General features: G+C 39.0%; 1 protein-coding gene across 2 annotated transcripts in view; it reads left to right on the top strand.

Moving 5' to 3' along the window:
• The window catches only part of USP34 (ubiquitin specific peptidase 34), a 307,835-nt gene that overhangs the window by 161,432 nt on the left and 125,120 nt on the right, over nucleotides 1–21,283 (top strand). For both annotated transcript variants that reach the window (XM_066378190.1, XM_066378191.1), the window contains exons 28-30: nucleotides 12,181–12,281; nucleotides 12,484–12,693; nucleotides 18,907–19,032. In XM_066378190.1, the coding sequence (XP_066234287.1) occupies nucleotides 12,181–12,281; nucleotides 12,484–12,693; nucleotides 18,907–19,032 (437 nt within the window). The remainder of the gene's footprint in view (nucleotides 1–12,180; nucleotides 12,282–12,483; nucleotides 12,694–18,906; nucleotides 19,033–21,283) is intronic.

The following is a 21,283-nucleotide window of genomic DNA, read 5'->3' on the forward strand; positions in this document are numbered from 1 at the left end:
GAAGGGAGAGGGGTAGAGAAGCAGATGATCACTTCTCCTGTATGCCCTGACTGGTAATCGAACCGGGGACTTCTACACACTGGGCCAATGCTCTACTGCTGAGCCAGCCAGCCCGGGCCAGCATATGTCTTTTGATTAGAGCATTTAATCCATTTGTATTTAAAGTAATTGTTGATAGATACATATTTATTGCCATTTTATTATTTATATTTTTAAAAGAAGGCCCTTTATCATTTCTTGTAGTACTGGTTGGCTATAATGAGCTTCTTCAGCTTTTTCTTGTCTGGGAAACCCTTTATCTCTCCTTCCATTCTAAAAGACATCTTTGCTCTGTAGGATGTTCTTAGTTGTAGATTCTTGCTTTTCATCACTTTGAGTATTTCTTGCCAATCCCTTCTGGCCTGCAAAGTTTCTTTTGGGAAATCAGCTGACAGTGTTATGGGAGCTCCCTTGTAGGTAGGTAACTGCTTTTTTCTTTGTGTTTAACCTTTTGCATTTTAATTATGATGTGTCTTGGTGTAGGTCTTTTGGGGTTCATCTTGTTTGGGACTGTCTTTGCTTCCTGGACTTTAGGTCTATTTTCTTTGCCAGGTTAGGGAAATATTTCATTATTTTTTCACAAAAGTTTTTAGTTCCTTGCTCTCTCTCTTTACCTTCTGGTAACCCTGTGATGCAAATGTTAGTATGCTTGATGCCCCAGAAGGCTCATTATACTATCCTCATTTTTTTTTTTTGGGTTATTTTTTCTTTTTACTGTTCTGATTGGATGTTTTCTGACTATTTCTTTAAAATCTCTGATTCAGTCCTCTGCTTTATCTACTCCACTGTTGATTCCCTATAAGGTATTTTTCATTTTAGTTAATGTATTCTCTTTTTTTTTTTTTTTTTGTATTTTTCTGAAGCTGTAAACTGGGAGAGATAGACAGACTCCCGCATGCACCCGACCGGGATCCACCCGGCACACCCACCAGGGAGCAACGCTCTGCCCACCAGGGGGCGATGCTCTGCCCCTCCGGGGTGTCACTCTGTTGCAACCAGAGTCACTCCAGCACTTGGGGCAGAGGCCAAGGAGCCATCCCCAGCGCCTGGGCCATCTTTGCTCCAATGGAGCCTCACTCTGGGAGGGGAAGAGAGAGACAGAGAGAAAGGAGAAGGGGGAGGGGTGGAAAAGCAGATGGGTGCTTCTCCTGTGTGCCCTGGCCGGGAATCGAACCCGGGACTTCTGCACGCCAGGCTGACGCTCTACCACTGAGCCAACCGGCCAGGGCTGTATTCTCCATTTTAACTGGTTTTTTTTTTATGTTGTCTAGTTATATATTTTTTCCTATCTCTTTGTTGAAGTTATTAGTAAGGTCATCTGCTCTTCCCCTGAGTTCACAGAGCAGCTTATAACCAGTGTTTTGAACTCTGCATCTAGTAGATTGTTTGTCTCCATTTTATTTAGTCCTTTTTTTGGAGGTTCATTCTATTCTTTCTCATTTGGGACATATTTGTTTTCTTATTTTGGCAATATCCCCGTGTTTGTTTCTGTTTATTAGGTAGAGTTGCTACATCTACCTGGATTGGTAGCGTGGGCTTACATAGTAGGTGTCCTATAGGACCCAGTGGCATAGCCTTCTGTATCACATGATCTGGGCACTCCAGGTTCACTACCCTAGAGGCTGTGTATACCCTTCTGTTGTAGTTGAGTCTAGATTGCTGTTGGCACCTCAATGGGAGAGGTTTACCCCAGGCTGATTAGCTGTGAGGACTGGCTGTGATCACTGGAGGACTGGCTGTTCAGGGGCTGACCCTGTGAAGCAGGGCTTACTTCAGTGGGGCTTTGGTGCCTGTTGAATCCATTTTTTGAGTGTGTCTTGTGGAGGATATTTGATGGTGCTTGGACATGGTATGAAGCTGTCCAGCAGGTATAATGGCTCTGGAGCCTCCTTGGAGGTGCAGAACAAGGTCAGCTTCCACCTGTGTCCTACTTGGAACTACCCGGAATGAGCTATGGAGCAATCTGTAAATGACTGCTACTTGTGCTGGGCTTGGAGGTGCCCAGGAAAGGCCAGGTTATGAACCAAGACTGGCTGTTGCTAGTGCCAGGCTGGGCACCACTTAGCCAGGAGTATGGTGCATGCCAAAGCCAGATGCTGCTTAATTGAGTGATTTTAGGAAAATCTAAAGCATTAGCCAAGAGAGGCCAGTAGCATGGAAAAGCCACTAGTAATGGCTGGGCCCTTAAGTTGGAGAGATTGGGGTCTCAAGGTACCACTGGTGTGGAGCAAATAGTGTTAGCCAGATTAATGGAGACTCAGATGTGGCACCTGCCTGCTGGCTCTGTGGGTAGGAGGGCTTAGGAAGAATAATGGCTTTTGCCAGCACTTTTGTCTGGGAGAATACTGCCTCTCCAGCTCTTGCTTTGATGCCCTACAATTCAGTTTCTCGTTTTCTATTTTTTTTATATATATAATTTTATTTTTTTAATGGGGTGACATCAATAAATCAGGATACATATATTCAAAGATAACAAGTCCAGGTTATCTTGTCGTTCAATTATGTTGCATACCCACCACCCAAAGTCAGATTGTCTTCTGTCACCTTCTATCTTGTTTTCTTTGTGCCCCTCCCACCCCCTATCCCTCTCCCATTCCCCCCTCCCCCCCCCCGTAACCACCAAACTCTTATAAATGTCTCTTAGTTTCACTATTATGTCCCACCTACGTATGGAATAATACAGTTCCTGTTTTTTCTGATTTACTTATTTCGCTTCGTATCATGTTATCAAGATCCCACCATTTTGCTGTAAATGTTCCGATGTCATCATTTCTTATGGCTGAGTAGTATTCCATAGTGTATATGTGCCACATCTTCTTTATCCAGTCATCTATTGACGGGCTTTTTGGTTGTTTCCATGTCCTGGCCACTGTGAACAATGCTGCAATAAACATGGGGCTGCATGTGTCTTTACGTATCAATGTTTCTGAGTTTTTGGGATATATACCCAGTAGAGGGATTGCTGGGTCATAAGGTAGTTCTATTTTCAGTTTTTTGAGGAACCACCATACTTTCTTCCATAATGGTTGTACTACTTTACATTCCCACCAACAGTGTATGAGGGTTCCTTTTTCTCCACAGCCTCTCCAACATTTGCTGTTACCTGACTTGCTAATAACAGCTAATCGAACAGGTGTGAGGTGGTATCTCATTGCCGTTTTGATTTGCATTTCTCTAATAGCTAAAGAAGATGAGCATCTTTTCATATATCTGTTGGCCATTTGTATTTCTTCCTGGGAGAAGTGTCTATTCATATCCTCTTCCCATTTTTTTATTGGATTGTTTGTTTGTTTGTTGTTGAGTTTTATGAGTTCTTTGTATATTTTGGATATTAGGCCCTTATCTGAGCTGTCGTTTGAAAAAATCATTTCCCATTTAGTTGGCTTTCTGTTTATTTTGTTATCAGTTTCTCTTGCTGAGTAAAAACTTCTTAGTCTGATGTAGTCCCATTCATTAATTTTTGCCTTCACTTCTCTTGCCATTGGAGTCAAATTCATAAAATGCTCTTTAAAACCCAGGTCCCTGAGTTGAGTACCTATGTCTTCTTCTATGTACTTAATTGTTTCAGGTCTTATGTTTAGATCTTTGATCCATTTTGAGTTAATTTTTGTACAGGGGGAGAGACTGTAGTCCAGTTTCATTCTTTTGCATGTGGCTTTCCAGTTTTCCCAGCACCATTTATTGAAGAGGCTTTCTTTTCCCCATTGTGTGTTGTTGGCCCCTTTATCAAAAATTATTTGACTATATATATGTGGTTTTATTTCTGGACTTTCTATTCTGTTCCATTGGTCTGATTGTCTATTTTTCTGCCAATACCATGCTGTTTTGATTGTCGTGGCCCTATAATAGAGTTTGAAGTCAGGTATTGAAATGCCCCCAGCTTCATTCTTTTTCTTTAGAATTTCTTTGGCTATTCGGGGTTTTTTATAGTTCCATATAAATCTGATGATTTTTTGCTCTATTTCTTTAAAAAATGTCATTGGAAGTTTGATGGGAATTGCATTAAATTTGTATATTGCTTTGGGTAATATAGCCATCTTGATTATATTTATTCTTCCTAGCCAAGAACAAGGTATATTCTTCCATCTCATTATATCTTTTTCGATTTCCCTTAACAATGGTTTATAGTTTTCATTATATAAGTCCTTTACATTCTTTGTTATGTTTATTCCTAAGTATTTTATTTTTTTTGTTGCAATCGTGAAGGGGATTGTTCTTTTGAGTTCCTTCTCAGTTGTTTCATTGTTGGCATATAGAAAGGCTATTGACTTCTGTATGTTAATTTTGTATCCTGCGACCTTACTGTATTGGCTTATTGTTTCTAGTAGTCTTTTTGTGGATTCTTTGGGGTTTTCGATGTATAGTATCATATCATCTGCAAAAAGTGATACCTTTACTTCTTCTTTTCCGATATGGATGCCTTTTATTTCTTTGTCTTGTCTGATTGCTCTGGCTAGAACCTCTAGTACCACATTAAATAAGAGTGGAGAGAGTGGACAACCCTGTCTTGTTCCTGATTTAAGGGGGAAAGCCTTCAGTTTAGTGCCATTTAATATGATGTTAGCTGATGGTTTATCATATATGGCCTTTATCATGTTGAGATATTTTCCTTCTATACCCATTTTGTTGAGAGTCTTAAACATAAAATTGTGTTGTATTTTATCGAAAGCCTTTTCTGCGTCTATTGATAAGATCATGTGGTTTTTGTTCTTTGTTTTGTTGATATGGTGTATTACATTAACCGTTTTACGTATGTTGAACCATCCTTGAGATTCTGGGATGAATCCCACTTGATCATGATGTATTATTTTTTTAATATGTTGTTGTATTCGATTTGCTAGTATTTTGTTTAGTATTTTAGCATCTGTATTCATTAGAGATATTGGTCTGTAGTTTTCTTTTTTTGTGCCATCCTTGCCTGGTTTTGGTATGAGGGTTATGTTGGCTTCGTAAAATGTGTTTGGAAGTATTGCTTCTTCTTCAATTTTTTGGAAGACTTTGAGTAGAATAGGAACCAAGTCTTCTTTGAATGTTTGATAAAATTCGCTGGTATAGCCGTCAGGGCCTGGACTTTTATTTTTGGGGAGGTTTTTAATGGTTTTTTCTATTTCTTCTCTACTGATAGGTCTGTTTAGGCTTTCTGCTTCTTCTTGACTCAGTCTAGGAAGGTTGTATTTTTCTAGGAATTTATCCATTTCTTCTAGGTTGTTGAATTTAGTGGCATAAAGTTTTTCATAGTATTCTACAATAATTCTTTGTATATCTACGGTGTCTGTGGTGATTTCTCCTCTTTCATTTTGGATTTTGTTTATATGAGTTCTTTCTCTTTTTTCCTTGGTAAGTCTTGCCAAGGGTTTGTCAATTTTGTTGATCTTTTCAAAGAACCAGCTCCTTGTTCTATTAATTTTTTCTATAGTTTTTCTGTTCTCTAATTCATTTATTTCTGCTCTGATTTTTATTATCTCCTTTCTTCGGCTGGTTTTGGGTTGTCTTTGTTCTTCTTTTTCTAGTTCCTTAAGGTGGGAAGTTAAGTGGTTCACTTGGGCTCTCTCTTGTTTGTTCATATATGCCTGAAGTGATATGAACTTCCCTCTTATCACTGCTTTTGCTGCATCCCATAGATTCTGATATGTCGTATTGTCATTTTCATTAGTCTGTATATATCTTTTGATCTCTGCACTTATTTCTTCTTTGACCCATTCATTTTTTAAAAGTATGTTGTTTAGTTTCCACATTTTTGTGGGATTTTTTTCCTCTTTTTTGCAGTTGAATTCTAGTTTCAAGGCTTTATGATCAGAAAATATGCTTGGTACAACTTCAATTTTTCTGAATTTGCTGATGTTGTTTTTGTGGCCCAACATATGGTCAATTCTTGAGAATGATCCATGTACACTGGAGAAAAATGTATACTCAGTCACTTTGGGATGAAATGTCCTGTAGATGTCTATCATATCCAGGTGCTCTAGTGTTTTGTTTAAGGCCAGTATGTCTTTGTTGATTCTCTGTTTGGATGACCGATCTAGAGCCGTCAGCGGTGTATTGAGGTCTCCAAGTATGATTGTGTTTTTGTCAGTTTTTATTTTAAGATCAATAAGTAGCTGTCTTATATATTTTGGTGCTCCTTGGTTTGGTGCATATATATTAAGAATTGTTATGTCTTCTTGATTCAGTGTCCCCTTAGCCATTATGAAATGGCCATTTTTGTCTCTGAGTACTTTTCCTGTCTTGTAGTCAGCATTATCCGATATGAGTATTGCTACACCTGCTTTTTTTTGGATGTTATTTGCTTGGAGTATTGTTTTCCAACCTTTCACTTTGAATTTGTTTTTATCCTTGTTAGTTAGATGAGTTTCCTGTAGGCAGCATACAGTTGGATTTTCTTTTTTAATCCATTCTGCTACTCTGTGCCTTTTTATTGGTGAGTTTAATCCGTTTACATTTAGTGTAATTATTGATACTTGTGGGTTCCCTATTGCCATTTTATATCTTGCTTTCTGTTAGTTTTGTGTCTTGTTTGATCCTTCTCTTTTGTTTTTCTATCTTTTGTTTTTATTTGGTTGTATTCCATACATCTTTCCACTGTTGCTATCTTTTTTATCTCATGTGCTTCTGTGGTGGTTTTTTCAATGGTGGTTACCTTTGAATAATGAAAAGGGTCCCTACCCTGTTCATTGTAGCGAACTATTTTGTGAGTACTTTTGCACTCCATCGTCCTTTGCTACTGTTAATCTCCATCTTCTCCCCCTCTTTCTTTTTGTTGTTGTCACAGTTTAAATTTGGTTTTATTGTGTTCTTCTTGGAGCTTTTACTTGTGGCTCTGTTTTTTTTTGTTCTTTGTATCTGATTGGAGAACCCCCTTTAGTAATTCCTGGAGTGGGGGTTTTCTGATGATAAATTCCCTCATCTTTTCTGTATCTGTGAATGTTTTTATTTCTCCTTCATATTTGAAGGATAGCTTTGATGGGTATAGTATTCGTGGCTGAAAGTTCCTCTCTTTCAGGACTTTAAATATTGGGGTCCATTCTCTTCTAGCTTGTAGAGTTTCTGCTGAGAAATCTGATGATAATCTAATGGGCCTTCCTTTATATGTTGTATTCTTCTTTTCCCTGGCTGCCTTGAGAATTTTTTCTTTGCTGTTGGTTTGTGTCAATTTCATTATGATATGCCTTGGAGTAGGTTTGTTGGGGTTAAGAAAACTTGGAGTTCTGTTTGCTTCTTGAACTTGAGGCTTTAGTTCTTTCCACAGGCTTGGGAAGTTCTCATCTATTATTTGTTTGAGTATGTTCTCCATTCCATTTTCTCTCTCTTCTCCCTCTGATATACCTATTATTCTTATGTTATTCTTTTTGATGGAGTCAGATAATTCTTGTAGGGCTATCTCATTTTTTTTAATTTTTGAGTCTCTTTCTTCTTCTCTCTGTTGTGCCTCAAGTTGCTTGTCTTCTATTTCACTAATCCTCTCTTCTATCTGACCTGTTCTATTAGCTAAGCTTGTTACTTCGTTTTTCAGCTCGTGAATTGAGTTTTTCATCTCTGTTTGATTTGTTTTTATAGTTTCAATTTCCTTGGACATATATTCTTTGTGTTCATTGAGTTGTTTTCTGAGCTCCCTAAATTGCCTTTCTGTGTTTTCTTGTATATCTCGGAGGATTTTTAGGATTTCTATCTTGAATTCTCTGTCATTTAGCTCCAAGGTTTCCAATATATTAAATTTTTTCTCCATAGATTTTTCCTCATCTAGCTGTGTTACCTCTCTTTCTTTTGTATCCATGATATTCGATTTTCTCTTCCTTAATGGCATCTGAGGGTGGTTTTGTTGATAGTATTAATGAGATTTAATAAAGAATAAAAAGTTTAAAAAAATAATAAAAAAAAAATCGAAAAAAGTTTTTTTTTTTTAAAAAAAAATTAATAATGAAATAAAGAAAAATATAATAAAAGAAAAATTAAAAAAAAAAAAAAAAAAAAAGGAAATTATTCCCCCCCTCCTTTTTTCCTCTCCTCTCCTCTCCCCTCTTTCTTGATAAAATCTTGTGGTGGACTGTGAATTATAACAAACAATGCCTGTGATGGAGGGCCTGAATTGGGGAAAAGTAATAAAGGGGCAAACAAACAAACAAACAAACAACAACAAAAAAAAACAAAAAAATAAAAGAAAAAAGAAGAAAAAAAAAAGAGCGTATGGACCCACAAAAAGCAAATAAGGAAAAAATTTGGGTCAAGAATAAAATGATTTGCTTTTAGGTGTTGGTTGTCTAAGAGTTATGATGAGTGGATTAAGAGGAAAACGGAAAAATGGGGGGACAAATTAAAAAATTACTATTGTATTTAGTGGAACAAGAACTAGATAATATGGAGAGCCAGGGATGGGAGCACTGCTAGTGAGTTAAAAAGGTGAAGTAAAAACCCCCCAGAATGCCACAAACATAAGTTTGAGTCCCAGATAAGATAATTTGTTTGTTATTGAGGTTTGAGTGAGAGGAGATGTAAAGGAGAAAGGAAGAAACTAATATAGAGGGAGAAAATAAAGAGAGAGAGAGAAAAAAAAAGAGGGAACCACTAAAAGAAGAAAAAAGAAAGGAGAGAGAGAGAGAGAGTTAAGGGTTTTGGAGTGCAACCCTCATAGAGAGAAAGGAAGAGAAGAGAAAAGATAATGGGAGATGTAACACTTATGGGTAGTGTAGTTCAAGGAGAAGAGAGAGTAAGACCGGTAGAGAGTTAATCGGCCAAATTGGAGGAGGAAAAAAAAAGTATCAAGAATGAAGATAAGAGAAACAAACGAACAAATATAATAAAATGGGATAGGTTATAAAGTCTGCAGATTATTCTTGATTTTGAGAGGTTATCTTCTTGCTTTTTCTTTTCTCTCCCTCTTCCTGGTCGGTGACTCTGTACCCCGGGTTTTGCCCCTTTGCCACGCTCAGGTGGAGGTTTGCAGTTGATAAGTCTCTATGGCAATGTCATGTATTGTGCTTTAGTCTCGTTGGCAGTCTAGGCTATTAGCATTTATAGGCTCCGACAGTGAGAGAGTCCTTGTTCCTAGAGCCTTTCTCCTAGTCTTTCCTTCCTCAATTAGTAGCCTGATAATCCAGCTATGGGGTTGCTGCTGCCTCTGCCTGGATAGTAAGAGGCTCAAAGAGCTGGCAACTCCCCACTCTATTTCCACTCAGCACAGGGCTCTGGGTAAGGCTCAGTCAGTCAGAGCTGCTAGCATAATCAGGCGGGCTTTCCGGCCATTCAAAGACCTCTGGCTCTGCCACTCTGTCCGGTAACACGAGCGGGTGCCCACTTCCGGGGCGCTTGGAGGAAACTCTCACTCACTGGCTGCGCGCGCAGACCAGGATATCCAGCCAGCAGTCTCACGCTCTGAGTGAAACCCCCGACCGCAGGGAAAAGTTGCAGCGTTGGAATTGAGTCTCGCTCCGTCCCCGTGCGCGGCTTTTGCAAGGCGCTGGGGCGGCCCGAGATTCCGCTTTGGCCCACACAAAGGCCCCTGACTCTGCTCCTCTGTGCGATGACACGGGCGCGCACTGCCGAAGCACTCGGAGGAATCGCTCACTCCTTATCTGCGCGCGCAAACCAGGATATCAGGCCGGCCGCGATTCCCTCTGAGTGAAACACCCTCCAGTACGGAAAATCTCCACCGTTGGAATTAGTTCTCACTCCCTCCCGTGCGTGGCTTTCCCAGGGCGCTGGGGCTGCCCAGAGACTCTGCCCTCGGCCCACAGAAAGGCCTCTGACCCTGCCTCTCCGTGGGGCAACACGGGCACTGACTCCCGGGGCCTAGGAAGAAATCTCTCGCCCACTAACTGCGCACCAGCCAGGAGACCGGGTAAAATGGCCACGCCGCTTGTCTTTCTTTGTTTGGGTTTGGCGCGAGTATTAGCTTGTATTGCCCGGGTTGCCACAGGATCAGATTTTCCTCGGCTTGGATCTCCGTGCCACAGCCTGGTTCGGCCGTTTGTATTCACCCCCTTTGCCCGCCTCAGTTTCTATATTCACAGTTACCAGAGAAAGCCGCCCTGTTTAGGTTAGTGAGGAAGGCGGAGCATTTCTTACTCCCTATTTCCTTCGGGGTTTGGTTATATATTTAGCCAATTTTTCACTCAATCATACCTTTGGGTGTATTGCGAAGCATCTAGAAGCTCCAAGTATAGGTTTTTCTGTTTCTGGTTGAAGATCTTGTTGAGTTTTGGGGGAGATTTATCGGTATCGCTTCCTACCCCGCCATTACTCTGACGTCATCTCCAGTTTCTCGTTTTCAAGCTGCAGTCCCAGTGCTGGTGCTCTGCGTGCCTGAGTTACAGTAAGTCCATGCATGGGTCCTTTAAGGTAGTTGTTTTCAATCTTTTTACACTTGGGGACCAGTGAAAATAGAATTATTTCGAGGACCACCAAGGCAAAAATCATAAGTGAATTTGACTGATATCATTGGGTCTGTAATCTTGATACAACATCTGAGTCGTTTAACTTTTTCACGGACCAGCATGAAATTTCTGCCAGACCACTTGCCAATTTAAAATCACTGTATAAGAGGAATTCTTGGGACTCCAGCAACCCTCCTTCTCACTCAGCTACAGTCCTCACTGGCTTTTACAGGCAGAAGTTATGGGGACTTCTCTATCTGACACTGGAACCTTCTGCCAAGGGGCTTGATCTGATGCTGAGACCTGCTCCTCAGGAGGACCTCTGCGGCTGAGATATCCCTCATGATTTTTATCTGATACACATGAGTGTGGGACCAGCCTGTTTAGCTTATCTCTTCTGCATCTTTATATTCATTGTTGTAGGCTTCCTCTTTATATCCTTAGTTGTACGTAGTACATTCAGCTAGGTTGCAGATGGTTCTGAATGACGTTTGTTCTGTAGTTTAGTTGTAATTTTGATGTGGTTTTGGGAGGATTCGAATACTGCACTTACCTATGCCATCATCATGACTGAAACTCCTTAATTCTTCTATTTTATTTAGCATCCTTTTTAAAAAACAAAACAAAACATGGAGACCCTGTCTGGGTGGCTAAGTAGATAAAGCGTCCACCCAGTGGGCCTGAGGTTGCAGGTTCGATCCCCAGTCAGGACACACTTGAGAGGCAATCAATGAGCACACACTAAATGGAACAACTAAATGAAAACAAGTTGATGCTTCTTTTTCTCTTCCTCCCTCACTCCCTCCTTCCATCCCTCACTGTCCTTTCCTCTCTCTCTCTCCTTCTAATTGATGGAAAATATTTTTTAAAAATCATGTATTAAACAATGTCAATGCCTGTTATGTTCTCATACTGGTAATATATCTGTGAACATAACATCTCTGCTTCTGTGGACCTAGGATTTTTTTTTAATGGAGAAACATAAATATATAATGTCAAATACGATTAAGTGCTTTAAAGAAAGGTAAATCAGAGTAAGGAATTAATAGAATTGAGGCTCTTTAGATTGAGTGGTTAAGAGAAAAGCCTTTTAGACCTTATGTTTTAGATATGTGAAGGAAGTAAGGGAATGAGCTGGGTAACTAAAGCATATGCAGGTAGTGATCTAGTGAGAAATGAAGTTGAGGGTGTGGGCAGCAAAAAGCACTTTATGCTTCCTAGAAATAAATTGGCTCAATCTATTAAGTTTATTGAATTTATCATATTCTGGGATGTTGTAACTGATGTTTTCTTTTCATCTCGGAGCTTTGTTTTTTAATTTTTTTTCTGCATTATAGTTTTTTTTTTTAACTTTGTTTTGTTGGATAATTAGAAGGAAAACTTGATCAATTGTAAATAATTGGTGGTTACTTGTGTAATGCATTAATGAATTTGATTCATTTGCATACGTTACTGGGAAAAATGCTTTAGGTTCCTAGAAAGTTCCATAGTGTTTTTTACTTGTAAAATTTTTCATGTTGTTAAGCAGGCAGGAAATCATCTAGTTAAGCTGATGCTAAAAGAGAGTTTTCTTATTATTTTTTCTGCCTAATGCTAACCTCAGACAACAGAATATAATGTAGGAAACATGCTTAATAATGTCTCCACTTTGCTCGGTAATGATATTTAAGCTTAATGTCCAGTGGAGTTAATTGCTATAACCATATTTTTAAGTCAGCAAATAAGTTAACTCTTCTAAAAATGTTCACCTATGTTTTCTCCTCTTTAATTAAAGGAGGGCTTATGGGACCTGTCAGGATGATTTCATCGGGACATGAATTAACAACTGATTATGATGAAAAAGCACTTCATGAGCTTGGTTTTAAAGATATGCAGGTACACATAAATGTGATTTGAGTTTTAATAATCTGACTTATTGTCAATAGTGGAATATTTGAAGATATAGTTTTAAAAATTCTTACTGCTTTTGTTACATTAAAATCATTTTAAATGAAGTTATTTTATACTTAAGGGACTTACTAAACCAAAACCTTGTTATGCTAATTCTTTCTTTTTCCTATTGCTTCTGTTTTTACAGATGGTTTTTGTATCTTTGGGTGCACCAAGGAGAGAACGGAAAGGGGAAGGTGTTCAGCTGCCAGCATCTTGCCTACCACCCCCTCAGAAGGACAACATTCCAATGCTTTTGCTTTTGCAAGAACCTCATTTAACTACTCTTTTTGATTTGTTAGAGATGCTTGCATCATTTAAACCACCCTCAGGAAAAGTGACAGTGGAAGATAGTGAGGTGATTTTATCATTTCATTTTCACAAAGTTTTGATTTGGCTTTCTGTTGAAAGAAAAATAATATTCTTATTAATTTCTTAAAGAGCAGTAAAACCTAGGAAGCCATTTATTTATTCACTAGAAAGCCCAGCGGTCATACGAAATGACTGCTGTTCTAGATATTATAAATTGTAATTAAAATGATTTGTGCAAAGGTGTCTGCTAATTCAAACTGAATTACCCAGGGCAGGCGGCGAGGACACCCCTTTGCTTAGTGCCCCATGGGGTTTCCCCCTTCTACTTGCTTAATTGCTTAAAGTAGAGTGCAATGAAGGAAACCACTGGCAGTACATTTCTTAAGAGCCACCGCTAGCTCAATAAATAAAGATGATTTAAATAATAAAATGTTAATTCACATGTCAAAGATCTCTTTGTACACAACATTTCGGTCAGCATTACTCTGTCGTTTTTTTGCATTTCTCTCCTGCCTTTGTTCAAGGGACTCATTTTGTCGAGACAGGCTTTTTTGTCTTGCATCTGAGGCAAGTCTTGTTTCTCTATGCTCATCAGTCTCATTTTGCCGAGAAAGACGCATTTGCTCTGCGACTGAAGCAAGCCTTGTCTTTCTCTGCTCAGTGGTTTCTTTTTGTCGAGAAAGCCGTTTTTGTGCAGCTTTAGCTCCTTTTCTCTCCTCTTCAGTGCTGTATTTTCTAGGAGGCATTCTTTAAAGAAATTTTAAGAATTTCTTTAAGAATTTCGTTAAGATGTAGTTTTTATGTAAAACAGATGATTGCCAATGCAAACAAATGTTCACTTTCTCCCTGACCCGCTCAATTTGCATTCAGCCGTGGCAACTTCACCCCATTGGCTAGTACAGTTACTCAAGCAACCAATAAGCTATCGGCGACAGACACTTAAGCCACATATAATAAAGATTAGCTGTAAGTATGTAATGTGATCCAAGCATAGTGTTTAAAGTATTGTTTTACAAGGATCTAAATAAGTCAGGCTTCACCTTCATTGAATCCAATGGGGAAGACACATAATTGACATAATTTACATGCTGAACAGATAAGTAGTTTTTTGTTTTTTTTCTTTTTTTTCTTTTTCTTTCTTTTTTCTTTTTTGTATTTTTCTGAAGCTGGAAACAGGGAGAGACAGTCAGACTCCCGCATGCGCCCGACCGGGATCCACCCGGCACGCCCATCAGGGGGCGATGCTCTGCCCCTCCGGGGTGTCGCTCTGCAGCGACCAGAGCCACTCTAGCGCCTGGGGCAGAGGCCAAGGAGCCATCCCCAGCGCCCGGGCCATCTCTGCTCCAATGGAGCCTTGGCTGCGGGAGGGGAAGAGAGAGACAGAGAGGAAGGAGGGGGTGGGGGGTGGAGAAGCAAATGGGCACCTCTCCTATGTGTCCTGGCCGGGAATCGAACCCGGGTCCCCCGCACGCTAGGCCGACGCTCTACTGCTGAGCCAACCAGCCAGGGCCAGATAAGTAGTTTTAAATAGTTTTAGGTATACTAACATAAATAATTTAGGTAGAGGTAGGTGCTAAGACTGAGACATGATGTGCCATTATTGGGGCATCGTGAAAGAGCTTTATTTATTAAATTTTATTTATTGATTTTAAAGAGGGGGGAGGAAGGGAGCGGGAAGTATCAACTTATAGTTGCTTCTCATAAGTGCCTTGACCAGGCAAGGTAAGGGTTTCAAACCAGTGACCTCAGCTCTTCCAGGTTGACACTTTATCCACTGCACCACCAAATGGTAGGCAAAAAAGACCCCTTTATATATTATTTGTTCAGGGAAGGTTTCTCTGAGGGAGACTCTATGTAATCTGAGGTAGAAGGATGAAAAGGAGCTAGCTAAGTGAAGAAAATGAGTAATTTGGGTAGAATAACCTGATTTCTGAAGCTCTTGATAAAAGGATGTAGGTCTAGGAATTGTTAGAGAGCAAGTGAAGAGAATGTGGAGGATGGTGGGAGAGTGAAATGAGAGGAATGAGATTGAGCTATCGCAGATGAGCCAAATGAGCTATCGCAAGCCATTTCTATTTTACTCTGAGTAAGGTGGACAGTATTAAAATATCTTAAGCTGAGAAAGACACATGTTCTGATTTTTGTTTTAAAGGTAATATAAGTTTGTTTGGCAAGAATAGAAAAGGTGTAAGAAACTAATATGACCATCCAAGAAAGCATTGATGGTGCCCTGAAATAAGTTGTTGCAGTGGACATAAATTAAGTGGACAGTAGGTCAAAACAGCATAACTTAATCGTGAATTGGCTTAAGAGTGGAGTAAGACTTGGGTTCAGGAAGATGGAAAACAGAGATGGCAGCCAAGTTTCTTACTTGAGTAACTAGATAGATTCCATTTGAGAAGAAGAATGGATGCATGTGGGACATCAGGTGTAGATATCTGCTAAGCAGTTGAATATGAATTTGGAGCTCAGAGAGGATGTTTGCTCTAGAGAACTAAGTTTGTGGGTTATCACTATAAAGATGCTGTTTAAATTCAAGAGTGTGTATGAGGTCACCTAAAGGAATCATTTTCAGTCCACTGACTTTGTTTTCTTAATGCCTTTAAATGGACTTATCATAAGATGTTGTTTATTGATATATCTCGCCCAGTGAATCATTATTTTGAGGTTGAGTAGCAATTAATAGTGGTACTTTGATGGCTTGCCTTTGATAGCTGCTTTTCTTTCTTTCCCAAGAATGTTAAGTGACTTTTTTTCTGTTTCCAAAACATGTTTGGCCCTGGCCAGTTGGCTCAGTGGTAGAACATTGGCCCAGTGTGTGAATGTCCTGGGTTTGATTCCCAGTCAGGGTACACAGGAGAAGTGACCATTTACTTCTCCACCTTCCCTCTCCTCTCTCTTCCTCTCTCTTCTCTCTTCTCTCCTCCCTCCTCCCCTCCTCCCCTCCTGCAGCCAGGGCTCAATTGGTTCAAGCGCATCAGCCCCAGGTGCTGAGGATGGCTCCATTGAGCCTCCACATCAGGTGCTAAAAATAGCTTGGTTGTAAGCATGGCCCCAAATGGGCAGAGTATCAGTGCAAGATGGGGGTTGCCAGGTGAATCTCCGTTGGGGTACATGCCAGAGTTATCTATCTCCCTTCCTCTCACTTGGAAAAGTAGAAAAATAAATAAATAAAATACATATGTTTGATCATAGAAACAGTGGTAGCCACTGAGTTCTCTGTTTCCAGTAGTTTGGTTTCTTTTGTGGTAGCGCATTCATAAATTCTCAAGAAATTCCCCTCTTGTTCAAGCAGAGTATTTAATAATGTATGCCCATGAACCTCCCATTGCCTTACCTTTTAAGTTTTATTCCATAAGTACGTACTTAATGACCTTTTATTTCATGTCAACACTGTATTGGCAGTTTAAAAGAGAAAATTAATTACAAGAATTCCCAGGTTCTGGCTGGATAGCTTGGTTGGTTTGAACCTTTTCGTGATGTGCAAAGGTTGCGGGTTTGATCCCTGGTCAGGGCGCATACAGGAACAGATTGATGTTTCTGTTTCTCTCTCCCTTCCTCTCTAAAATAAAAAAAATAAAAAATAATTTGCCATTGTTCCAGGAGGGTGCTAGTGTTCTTTCTATGCAGTGTGTTATGGGAACATAAGGGAGGTAAAAAAAAATTGGGGGAAGGATTTTGGAAAAGGGGAGTTTTTAATATTGGGTCCAACTGCTGAATGAAACTGAACAGAAACATTCTAGATTCACAGAAAAGTGAATGGCATGTTTGAAAAACTTAGAAGTGTGAATATAGTATGATACAAATACAAGGACAGAAAGGGAGATTGTAACCAATGCCACAAACAACCATATGAGATTTTTATTCTTTGTAAAATGTTTCCATCATCATGGAAGGTTTTATAGCAACAAAAGGAGATCATTTTCTGGGCTTTTAGAAGCAAAGTTTAGGTGTTAGTGTGGAGAAAACAAAAACCAGAGGTGGAGGATCAGTTAATAGGTCATTAGAATAGTCCACATAAGACCTAAACCAGAAGGGAAGCATTTATTTTTTAGCAGGGGTATTTTAATGAACTTTGTGGTTAAGTATGTCATTGTTGATATAAAGTTTCTTTGTATAAGACTTGTTTGGCCTAGAAGATAGAAATAAAGGATCTTCATTGTACATGACCCATATTGTAGGGCCTTCTGATCATAACAGAACATAGTCATATGCAAATGGAAAATTTTAATTCCGAATACAATTTCTAAAATTTATTTATTGCGTTGTGGCTAGTTGGCTCAGTGGTAGAGCATTGGTGTGGCGTGTGGAAGTCCCAAGTTTGATTCCCAGTCAGGGCACACAGGAGAAGTGCCCATCTGCTTCTCCACCCCTACCTCTCCCCCTTCTCTCTCTTTCTTTCTCTCTCTCTTCCTCTCTTGTAGCCATGGCTCAATTGGTTCGAGTGCATTAGCCCCAGACAGTGAGGATGGCACCCTGGAGCCTCTGCCTCAGGTGCTAAAAATAGCTTGGTTGTGAGCATGGCCACAGATAGGCAGAGCTTAGACTCCAGCCAGGAGTTGCTGGGTGGATCCTGTTTGGGCCACATGCAGGAGTCTGTCTCTCTATCCCCATTCCCCTCATTTGGAAAAAGAAGGGGAAAAAATTTATTGATTGAATTTAGAGAGAGAGGAGGGTGTGAGAGAGAAGCAAGATTATTTATGTAGTCATTATTTATGTAGTCATTGCTTGATTATTTTATGTGCCTTGACTGGGGATCCAACTCAACCATGGCACATAAGAATGATGCTCCCACCAACTGAGCTACTTGGCCAAGGCAGATTTTTTTCCTTCAAATCTTTTTTTGAAGTTTAGTCTTTTTTTTTTTTTTTTAATTCGGTGTTTACAAAGGAATGAGTTTTATTTGACTGAAATACTTTCAATGTCATTTTCCCAACTAAAGCAAAATTATTACTTGGGTTGCTTTATTTTTCTTTATTGGCATTGTGGAAAACAAAGTTTACCCTGAAACTGTTACCCCTAACATGCCCTTGTCTTCAATGTATACTAGCTTTATACCATTACACAAAAGAACCAAATTACTCTTTATAGATGCATAGAAAATTTCTTTGGCATTTCTTAGACTTATTACACCCCTGCCCCCCAAAATATGACAGCAGCAATAGTAGAATAATAATATATAAATTCATACTCTGGAAAATTTCAAAACTATAAAGAAGCTTTTGCTGCTTGTTTAACTCTTGGAGTTGTGCTCTAATTAAAACGAAAAAATAAGGAAACTTGCCCACTTCTTATATACTTCCTGAACAATCTTCAACTTATCTATTATCTCAGCACCTTGCAGAGTTCAAATTTAACAAGTGATATAAATGGATTCTTTAGTAAAAATGATTTACTTTCCTCTTAACTCTGCTTGTCTTGATATTGAAAGATACAAGGTATGGATAGGCAAAGTAATAGGAACAGCTGTACTCTTTTTCCAAATATAAGGTTAAGAATTTAATTCACATTTTCATCATTCTTAGAGTACTAACCCTAATAAAATAAATAGATGTTAGCTTTATTGAAATTTACTTGAATGTCTTTATGAAACATTCTATTCTTTTCACTTCTATTTGAAAAGTTTCCTGAGGAAAAGGGACAGAATTACAGGTCACTTTTCTTTCCAGAAAAGTGTTTACAATAATAAGTTGAAAGACCATAATGTTGACATAACTCAATTTATTGAATAAGTGTATTTATCATGTAAGAAACAGTTTATTTCCCCTGACCAGGCGGTGGCACAGTGGATAGAGCATCAGCCTGGAACACAAAGGACCCAGGTTCAAAACTCCCGTGGTCACCAGCTTGAGCACGGGTTCATCCAGCTTAAGCGTGGGCTTATGTGGCTTGAGCGTGGGATCATAGACATGACCCCATGGTTGCTGGCTTGATCCCAAATGTCATTGGTTTGAGCAAGGGGTCACTCGCTCTGCTGTAGCCCCCCAGTCAAGGCACACATGAAAAAGCAATCAATGAACAACTAAGATGCTGCAGTGAAGAACTGATGCTTCTCATCTCTCTCCCTTCCTGTCTTTGTCTTGTCTTTGTCTGTCCCTGTCTATCCCTCTGTCTCTCACTAAAAAAATAATTACTCACTGTTAAAGTAAGACTGTAAAATATTATCAAACTTGGTAATTAGTGATTTTATGCAAAAAAATACTTTAGTTTTTATTTTTAACTGATCCATCTTGATAAGCAAGTTTTCTTATTTATATAGAGCTTAAGATGTGAAGAACTTCATCTTCATGCAGAAAATCTCTCTAGGCGTGTGTGGGAACTACTGATGCTTCTTCCTACATGTCCTAACATGTTGATGGCATTCCAGAATATCTCAGATGAACAGGTAAGCCCACAGAGATTCTTCTGAAGGATGATACTAGTTTACATTTCTATTGGTTTTGACCTGTACTTTCAGTAAAATTTTGTTTATTTGATAGATAAAAAGTGTCAGTTCATTTTTTTGTTTGTTTTATTTTATTGTATTTAAATAGATTCAGGTGTCCCACTGAATACATCCCCCCCACCACATGTTCCCCTCAGCATCCCCCTTGCTTCCCTCGCCCCAACACACTCTCTCCTTTCCTCCAGGATTTGCTTTCCTGATATCTATAATGCTGTGTTATGTGTATATAATTTTACCAATCTCTTTCCCTTCTCTGATCCCATCCTCTCATCCCCTTTCCCTCTGTCCAATTTCCTTCTGGTCCCTTTGATCCTGCCTATGTCTCTATTCCTCTCCTCAGTTCTCATTGTTCATTAGATTCCTCAAATGAGTGAGGTCATATGATATTTTTCTTTCTATGCCAGGCTTATTTCACTTAGCATAATAGTTTCCAGGTCCATCCATGTTGTCAAAAAAGGTAAGATTTCCTTCTTTTTTATGACCTCGTAGTATTCCATTGTGTATATGTACCCCTGCTTTTTAATCCACTTGTCCACTGACGGACACTTGGGCTGTTTCCAGATCTTGGCTATTGTAAACAAAGCTGCAATAAACATGGGGGTGCATTTCTTCTTTTGAATCAGTGATTTGGTATTCTTAGGATATATTGCTAAAAGTGGGATAGCTGGGTCTAAAGGCAGTTCCATTTTTAATTTTTTGAGGAATCTCCATACTATTTTTCACAGTAGCTGCACCAGTCTGCATTCCCACCAGCAGTGCAGGAGGGTTCCCTTTTCTCCACATCCTCACTGGCACTTATTCTGTGTTGTTTTGTTAATGAGTACCATTCTGACAGGTGTGAGGTGATATCTCATTGTGGTTTTAATTTGCATTTCTCTAATGATTATTGATGAACTTTTTTTCATCTGCCTATTGGCCATCTGTATGTCCTCTTTGGAGAAGTGTCTATTCATTTCTTCTGCCCAGTTTTTGATTGGATTGTTTATCTTCCTGGAGCTGAGTTTTACAAGTTCTTTATAAATTTTGGTTATTAACCTCTTATTGGACATATTGTCGAATATATTCTCCCATTGCAAGGTTTGTCTTTTTATTTTGTTCATATTGTCCTTAGCTGTGCAGAAGCTTTTAGTTTGATATAGTCTCATTTGTTCATCCTGTCCTTTATTTCACTTGCTCGTATAGATAAATCAGCAAATATATTGCTGCAAGAGATGTTGGAGAGCTTACTGCCTATGTTTTCTTCTAAGATGCTTTTGGTTTCACTACTTACATTTAAGTCTTTTATCCATTTTGAGTTTATTTTTGTGAATGGTGTAAGTTGGTGGTCTAGTTTCATTTTTTGCTGGTAGCTGTCCAATTTTCCCAAACACCATTTTTTAAAGAGACTGCCTTTACTCCATTGTATGCTCTTACCACCTTTGTCAAATATCAATTGTCCATAAAGGTAAGGGTTTATCTCTGGGTTCTCTGTTCTGTTCCATTGATCTGTATACCTGTTTTTATGCCAGTACCAAGCAAGCTGTTTTGAGTACAATGGCCTTATAGTATAACTTGATATCAGGAAGTGTGATAACACCCACTTTATTCTTTTTCAAGATTGCTGAGTCTATTCATGATCTTTTTTGGTTCCATATGAATTTTGGGAATATTTATTCTATATCTTTGAAGTATGTCATTGGTATTTTAATAGGAATTGCATTGAATTTATAAATTGCGTTGGGTAATATAGACATTTTAATGATGTTTATTTTTTCTATCCATGAACACGGTGTATGCTTCCACTTGTTTGTATCTTCCTTGATTTCGTTTATCAATGTTTTATAATTTTTCAAGTACAAGTCTTTAATCTCCTTGGTTAAATTTACTCCTAGGCACGTTATTTTATTGTTGTTGCAATAGTGAAGGGGATTGATTTCTAAATTTCTCTTTCAGACAGATAATTGTTGGTGAGTCTTTAGGGTTTTCTATGAACAGTATCATATCATCAGCAAATAATGATAGTTTTACTTCTTTACAGTTTTGATGCCTTTTATTTCTTCTTCTTGTCTGATTGCTGTGGCTAGGACTTCCAGAATTATGTTGAATAAGAGTGGTGAAAGGGGGCACCCCTGCCTTGTTCCTGATCTTAAGGGGATTGCTTTTCATTTTTGCCCATTGAGTATGATGTTGGCTGTGGGTTTGTCATAGATGG

This window comes from Saccopteryx leptura, chromosome 3 (assembly GCF_036850995.1).
Source record: "Saccopteryx leptura isolate mSacLep1 chromosome 3, mSacLep1_pri_phased_curated, whole genome shotgun sequence".
NCBI lineage: Eukaryota > Metazoa > Chordata > Mammalia > Chiroptera > Emballonuridae > Saccopteryx > Saccopteryx leptura.